We start from the raw sequence: 8,581 nt of genomic DNA on the forward strand, positions 1-8,581 counted from the left end.
TGAAACTCAACGATATAAGTAAGGAGTCCTTTTATGTCGTGGCAAATTCGATAGGTTTACCTAATAAGTTCTTAGACGTACCTATCAACCAAGAATAGTTTCTAGACTATTAGCAAAAGGCTTTTGCTTACCTAAGATGTTCTAGGATTAAGTCGACAAACTGTGCTTAGTTCTTCAATGATTTTAGGATCTTGGAATCATTTTATTCACACCTGCCGGAACACATAATTTGAATAAAATGCTTAATAAACATTGAATTATGCATGTATGCTAGAATTTAAGTTTATTAAGAGAAACTGTGAATGGTTATTTATTTGTTTATTCTTTTCAATTGTAGTTTTTAATATGGCAAACAACAATTCATTCAACATTCGATCAATTCTCGAAAAGGAGAAGTTGAACGGGAAAAACTTCCTTGACTGGCAAAGGAACTTGCAAATAGTTCTTATGCAGGAAGAAAAGGAGTATGTCCTAGATGAGGCGATGCCCGAAGCTGCAGGCGACGGGGTCACTCAGGCAGCCCTCAATCGTTGGATTGATGCCAACAAGGATGTGAAATGTCTAATGCTCGCCACCATGAGTGCGGATCTGCAGAAAATGTTCATCAACTCAGATGCTTTCACAATCATCAGTGAGTTGAAGAACATGTTCCAAGATCTGGCTCGAGTCGAAAGATTCGAGACTCATAGGCAAATTCTTGAGACCAAGCTTAAGAAAGGCGAGCCCGTAAGTCCACATGTTCTCAAAATGATTGGACTCATTGAGAATATGAGTCGGCTGGATCAGCAATTTTCTCAGGAAATGGCTATAGACACCATCCTCCATTCTCTTCATAGCGGGTATGATCAGTTCAAACTGAACTACAGTATGAATAGTCTGGACAAAACGCTCACTGAGCTTCACGGTATGCTGAAGACCGCTGAAAAGACGCTCAAAAGTGATAAGCAGGATGTGCTTATGGTGCGTGGGGGCAAGTTCAAGAAATCTGGAAAGAAGAGGAATGCTAAGAAAGGTGGCAACAAGGCCAGCCCAACTAAGCAAACTGGCGCCAAATCTGCAAAGAGGAAGGTCAGTCAACCCACTTCTAAATCCGAATGCTTCTACTGCAAGAAGAAGGGGCATTGGAAGAGAGATTGCTTGAAGCTAAAGGAAGATCAGAAGAACGGAACAGTAGTTCCATCTTCAGGTATTTTCGTTATAGACTGTATACTTGCTAATTCAACTTCTTGGGTATTAGATACAGGTTGTGGCTCACACTTATGTTCCAATCCACAGGGACTAAGAAGAAGTAGAAAGTTAAGCAAGGGTGAAGTCGACCTACGAGTGGGAAATGGAGCACGGATTGCTGCATTAGCCGTAGGAACTTACTATTTGTCGTTGCCCTCCGGGCTAGTTTTGGAACTGGAAGAATGTTTCCATGTTCCAAGTCTTACTAAAAACATCATTTCAGTTTCTTGCTTAGATGCTAAGGGATTTTCCTTTATAATAAAAGACAATAGTTGTTCGTTTTATTTTAAAGAGATGTTTTATGGATCTGCTAGATTAGTCAATGGACTTTATTTATTAGATCACGACAAACAAGTATATAACATAAATACCAAAAAGGCCAAAAAGGATGATTCAGATCTCACCTATCTGTGGCATTGTCGATTAGGCCATATAAACTTGAAACGCTTAGAAAGACTTCAAAGGGAAGGAATTCTAGAACCATTTGACTTAGAGGATTATGGTAAATGCGAATCATGTTTACTTGGCAAAATGACAAAGCAACCTTTCTCTAAAGTTGGAGAAAGAGCAAATGAACTATTGGGTTTAATCCATACAGATGTATGTGGACCAATGAGTACAAATGCTAGAGGTGGTTTCAGCTACTTTATCACTTTCACTGATGACTTCAGTAGGTATGGTTATGTCTACCTAATGAAGCATAAGTCTGAATCCTTTGACAAATTCAAGGAATTTCAGAGTGAAGTAGAGAATCAATTAGGCAAGAAGATTAAGGCACTGCGGTCTGATAGAGGCGGTGAATATCTGAGCTATGAATTTGATGACCATCTGAAAGAATGTGGAATTCTATCAGAATTGACTCCTCCTGGAACACCACAATGGAACGGTGTGTCAGAACGGAGGAACAGAACCTTGCTAGACATGGTCAGGTCAATGATGGGTCAGGCCGAACTTCCATTAGAATTTTGGGGACATGCACTAAATACAGCTGCACTCACTATAAATAGAGCTCCGTCTAAAGCTGTCGAAAAGACTCCATACGAATTATGGTTTGGAAAGCCTCCAAATGTGTCTTTTCTTAAGATTTGGGGATGTGAAGTATACGTCAAACGATTAATTTTAGACAAACTTCATCCAAAATCTGACAAATGTATCCTTGTGGGCTATCCAAAGGAAACAAAGGGGTATTACTTCTACAATACATCTGAGAACAAAGTGTTTGTTGCTCGAGATGGTGTCTTTTTGGAGAAGGATCACATTTCCAAAATGACAAGTGGGAGAAAAGTAGACCTCGAAGAAATTCGAGTCGAACAACAAACTCTAGAGAATGCTCAAGATGACATTCAGGATGAAACTCAGAGATCTTTAGAAGAATCTGGTGAGAATCATGGTCAATCTAGAAATGTTACCCCGCGTAGATCGCAAAGATATAGATCTCAACCGGAAAGGTACTTAGGTATTTTGACGAACGAGAGCTATGACGTTCTACTACTTGAAAGTGATGAACCTGCGACTTACAAACAAGCTATGATGAGCCCTAGCTCCAAGCAATGGCAAGAAGCCATGCAATCTGAATTAGACTCCATGTCTGAAAACCAAGTATGGGATTTGGTCGATTTGCCAGATGGCTACCAAGCCATTGGAAGCAAATGGGTTTTCAAACTGAAAAAGGACAAGGATGGGAAACTTGAAGTTTTCAAAGCTAGATTGGTCGCAAAAGGTTACAGGCAAGTCCACGGTGTGGATTACGATGAAACCTTTTCACCAGTTGCAATGCTAAAGTCTATTCGAATAATGTTAGCAATCGCTGCATATTACGATTACGAAATATGGCAGATGGATGTCAAAACTGCTTTCTTAAAACGGCGTTTTAACAGAAACTGTGTTTATGACACAGCCTGAAGGTTTTGAGGATCCAAAGAATGCTAAAAAGGTATGCAAGCTAAAGAAGTCAATCTACGGATTGAAGCAGGCATCCAGGAGCTGGAATATACGTTTTGATGAAGCAGTCAGTGACTTTGGTTTCATCAAGAACGCGGACGAATCTTGTGTATACAAGAAGGTCAGTGGGAGCAAAATTGCTTTCCTAGTATTATATGTCGACGACATATTGCTTATCGGAAATGACATTCCTATGTTGAACTCTGTCAAAATTTGGCTTGGGAAATGTTTTTCGATGAAGGATCTAGGAGAAGCACAGTACATATTGGGCATCAAGATTTACAGAGATAGATCTAAAAAGATGATTGGACTTAGTCAAAGCACTTATATCAATAAGGTGCTTGATAGGTTCAAGATGGCGGACTCCAAGCGAGGCTACCTACCCATGTCTCATGGAATGACTCTAAGCAAGACTCAGTGCCCAAAAACACTTGATGAGCGTAGACGAATGAATGGGATTCCATATGCATCATTGATTGGTTCAATAATGTATGCTATGATATGTACACGCCCGGATGTTGCGTACGCACTCAGTGCTACGAGCAGATACCAGTCAGACCCAGGAGAGGCGCATTGGACTGCTGCCAAGAATATTCTGAAGTACCTGAAAAGGCACAAAGATGACTTCCTGGTCTATGGTGGAGATGATGAATTAATTGTTAAAGGCTATACGGACGCAAGTTTCCAAACCGACAAAGATGATTTTAGATCACAGTCTGGGTTTGTCTTCTGCCTCAACGGAGGAGCAGTAAGCTGGAAAAGTGCTAAGCAAAGCACCATTGCGGATTCTACAACTGAAGCGGAGTACATTGCTGCACATGAAGCAGCAAAGGAAGCTATATGGCTAAGGAAGTTCATAGGAGAACTTGGTGTAGTCCCCTCCATTAAAGGACCAATAGCCCTGTATTGTGATAATAACGGAGCTATTGCACAGGCAAAAGAGCCTAGACACCACCAGAGAGTCAAGCATGTACTTCGTAGATTTCACCTTCTACGAGAGTTCGTTGAAAGAAAAGAAGTCGAGATAAGCAAAATTGGAACTGATGACAACATATCAGATCCATTAACTAAACCTCTGCCGCAGGCGAAGCACAACTCGCACACTGCAGCTATGGGAATCAAGCATATTGGAGAATGGCTTTGATGTCTCTGTTTAATGTTTTAAAGTTTTAGAGTTTAAATCTTTGTAAAACATTATTGGTTAATCATTCACAATAAATGAAATGAATTCATTTTTCCATTTAATTTATGGTTTATTAAATGATGAGTCCCTTCAATTTGACGATATATTCAAGATAGACTGTCAGGACCAGTCCTGTGACTAAGAAATGTCTATCAAGTGAACTTGAATGTCAAAGGTTGAAAATGGTCCCTAATCGGAGTTTTCTATAAAATTAGACGCATAGAAAACGTTAGACGATTAGAATGCAAGATGACTAGTAGTTCTGTTTCTTGAACTATGTGGACATGGCAATGTCATAACCATTTGCATAGATACTTACTTTGGGAAGACTAGTATCGGACAAGACCTATGAAACTTTACTGTAAGAGATGAAAATCTGTCATGAGTAAATTTCATTAAATTATTAGACACTAAATCCTCAATACCTGAGTGATTTGAGATTGCTTGTTTGAGAACTGGTTGCTTTGACGTTGACCAACCGTCGCACCATAAAAGGAGGCTATAAAGGCAACGCTCAGGTAATCACCTATCAAACGAAGTCTAATCTCAAGATCGCAAGATTGGGATTGTCCTCCCATAAATCGGGATGAGATGCTTAAAAGTTGTACAAGGCCACTCGGAGAGCTAGAAACTGTGAAATGCATGGCCGTGCTCGGATGAATCATAGGCTATGATTATCTGTTTATTTGATCAGTTGAACTCTGAAACCGAGGAACACCTCTGGACATAATAAGGATGACAACTCTTACCTTATGTTCAAGAGCAAGCATCGAGCGACAAAGGAATTAGGAAATGCACACTTGTCCCTAAGGACAAGTGGGAGACTGAAGGAAATAATGCCCTTGGTCCAAGTATTCATTCTATGTTAAGTCTAATAAATGCGGTTCAGTATTAATTAACAAGTTAATAATTCAGTGAGATCAAGTGAGCTGAATGCCTAGCTAGAGGCCGCTTCAGTTCAAGTGGAATTAATGATATTAATCCACAGCTTACTCTTGACTGAACCCGTAGGGTCACACAAATAGTACGTAAACGGATCAAGTATTTAATGGCATTAAATACTCCATCTATGAATATTCGGAACCGACGGATCTTGGTTTCAGTGGGAGCTAAGATCGTCACAGGCAAGAAATGAATACTCCGGAAACGATGATATTGCCGGAAACGGAAATATGGATCGTATCGGAAATATAAATATTATCCAAGTCGTAGATGTTGCCGGAAACGGAAACATGGTACGTATCGGAAAATATTATCGGAAATGGAAATATTGCCAGAATCGGAAATATTGCCGGAAACGGAAATATTGTCAGAATCGGAAATATTACCGGAATCGGAAAATAATTCCGGAAACGGAAATATTAAATATTTGTTCGAAACGGAAATTAATTCCGGAATCGGAAATATTAAATATTATTCGTATCGGAAATGAATTCCGGAATCGGAAAATTTAATCGGAAGCGCATCGTACGAATAAGCATCGGACGAGGCCTGCCGGACGAGGGCCCAGCATGAAGCCAGGCCATCGCCCAGCAAGCCAAGCGCGCCGCACAAACAGCCACGCCAGGCCCAGCGCAAGGCCAGGCCCAGCAGGCTGCGCAGCGCGCACAGCGCGCACAGCACGCGCAGCGCGCAGCGCGCGCGGGCGCTGCGTGGGCTGCTGCTCGCGCGCACGCATGGGGGCCCATCGTGGCTGCCGTGCGTGTGTGTGCAAGTGTTTGTGTTCGTGCACGTTTCCTAAAACATGCAGAGTTCGGTTAATGATTAAATTCCTAATTCTATTTGATAAATTAATTAAATTAGAGTTCTTGTAGGATTCTAGGTTTAATTAATTTGTATCTGAATAGGATTTCGATTCCCTTTCCATACCCCTATAAATATGAGGCTAGGGCTCACAATTTATAACAAGTTTCAAAGTATTCAAAAGTGAGTTTTTTGAGAGAAAATTAAAACACACATCTTGCTCATAAAAGTGCCGAAATTTTCTAGTACCTTAAGGGCGATTCTAGTTGGTCAATCTTAAGGCGGATCCGGACGTGCTGTGGACTATCTACGGAGGGACGACACTTGGAGTCCTAAAGACTTGTTCTTGTTCGGTTCGGGCGCAGCTAGGGAGGGCACGCAACAAAGAGTATGCATCTAAATTATGTTATATGATTATGTGTAAATAATATGTTGTCCTGGGTTAATGGTTGTTTCCGCATGATCTATGTAATGTCATATGTATCATAACCTAACAATTTTCTCTTTCCTAGACAGTGTATACGCAGCAGGAGGCAAGTATTTTCGACCACTCTCCTTCTCAACAACATGGAGTTCCTGTCTGATCCCAAGTGTCTCTAAGTCAGCTCTAGATTTCGGGCCATCTTTAGTCTTCCCAGGGATGTTCAATAATGTACCAATTAGACTATCACACACATTCTTCTCAATATGCATCACATCAAGAGAATGTCTCACGAAAAGAAATCTCCAATATGGCAAGCTCCACAATTTTGAACACTTCTTAAACCCTTGCTTAGAAAGAAAATTTCGATGTTTCTTCCCAAATGTGATCTGGATATCTTTTATCTTCTCAAACACCTCTACACCAGACATGATCTTTGGACGCTCTCCAAATTCTTGTTTCCCATTGAAGGCCTTTTTCATGTAACGATAGTGATGATCACATGGCAGAAATACACGATGACTATCAAACACATGCTTCCCTGATCCGTTCAACCAATGTCCCGGAAATTGCTCCATACATAAGGGGCATGCTGCCTTCCCTTTCACTGTATACCCAGAAAAATTACCATATGCCGGAAAATCTTGAATAGTGCAGAACAACATTGCTTTCAAATTAAATTTCTCATTTCGATATGCATCAAACACTTCTACACCTGTTTCCCAAAGCATCTTCAAATCGTCGATCAGAGGAGCCAAATACACGTCGATGTCATTACCAGGCTGTCTTGGACCAGAAATTAGCAATGATAACATCATATACCTTCTTTTCATGCAAAGTGTGGGAGATAAGTTGTAGGTAATCAAAACAACAGGCCAAGTACTATAAGTGCTACTCAAGGAGCCAAATGGATTGAACCCATCAGTAGACAAAGCAAGGCGTAGATTACGCTTTTCTTTGGCAAACTCGGGGAATTTCCCATCAATAAACCTCCATTGTGGTGAGTCAGCGGGGTGCCTAAGAAATCCATCATCTTCTCGACTATCAAAATGCCATGTCAACTTCTCGGCATCTCTCGCATTAGAAAATAGCCTTTTAAACCTCGGTATTATTGGAAAATACCATAATACCTTAGCAGGGACTCGTCCTTCCTCTTTCTTGTACCTCGAGGCATTACAAACTGAGCAACTCTCTAATGACTCATTTTGATTTCTATACAACATGCAATCGTTAGGGCAAGCATGAATTTTCTCATAAGGTAAACCCATAAGGCTTAATGTCTTTTTTGCCTCATATGTACGACTTGGAAGGACATTATCATCTGGAAGCATATCTTTGAACACTTCCAGTATCAAATTAAAGTCTATATCAGTCAAACCCTGGCTCGCCTTCACGTTATACAACCTTATTATTGCAGACAACCTTGTATACTTAGTGCAGCCTTCATAGAGAGGCTTTTCGGAGTCATTTAGCAAGCTCTCAAATGTGAAAGGGTCTTCATCAAAAGCTTCCTCAACTTGATGAAGCATTTCCTCTAACCTATCTCCCTCATTCGTATTATGACCTTCACAAACATTAGCCTCAGAGTTACCGACCGTTGTTTCGTCCCTGCATTCGCCGTGCCAAATCCAACATGTATATGTTTTATCAAATGCCCATTTAGATAAATGATTAAGAATTTCTCCGGGTCTCTTATGCAAGAAATTATGGCACATGATACAAGGACAACGTAGCTTGGAGCGGCCTCCACCATTCTTAACAGCAAACTTAATGAATTCCCTTACACCTGCTTGATATTCTGGGTCACTCGGAATTTTTGTTGAAATCCAACTTCGATCCATTTCTATTTTCTATACACCAACCATTGGAAATGAAAACATATTGTAAAGTATAGTCACGCATGTTAGACTTTCACTAATATACACTTATTGTACCGTACTAGGTCAACATAAATTTTAAAAGTAATTTGGCACATAAATTAACACAAACAACTAATAAGAAACAATCTGTAAAACTAGCTATTAAAAAAATAATCTAGAAACTTGAATATAATTTTTTTAGCAGAC

At 40.3% G+C, this 8,581-nt stretch overlaps 1 protein-coding gene across 1 annotated transcript; it reads right to left on the bottom strand.

Annotated features, from left to right (window-relative positions):
• Positions 1 to 6,577: 6,577 nt before the first annotated feature.
• Positions 6,578 to 8,356, bottom strand: LOC130471770 (uncharacterized). Its single transcript, XM_056842064.1, has one exon. The coding sequence runs from the start codon at positions 8,354 to 8,356 to the stop codon at positions 6,578 to 6,580; it is 1,779 nt and encodes a 592-aa protein (XP_056698042.1).
• Between the last annotated feature and the right edge of the window lie 225 nt (positions 8,357 to 8,581).

The sequence above is a fragment of the Spinacia oleracea genome, chromosome 4, assembly GCF_020520425.1.
Source record: "Spinacia oleracea cultivar Varoflay chromosome 4, BTI_SOV_V1, whole genome shotgun sequence".
NCBI lineage: Eukaryota > Viridiplantae > Streptophyta > Magnoliopsida > Caryophyllales > Amaranthaceae > Spinacia > Spinacia oleracea.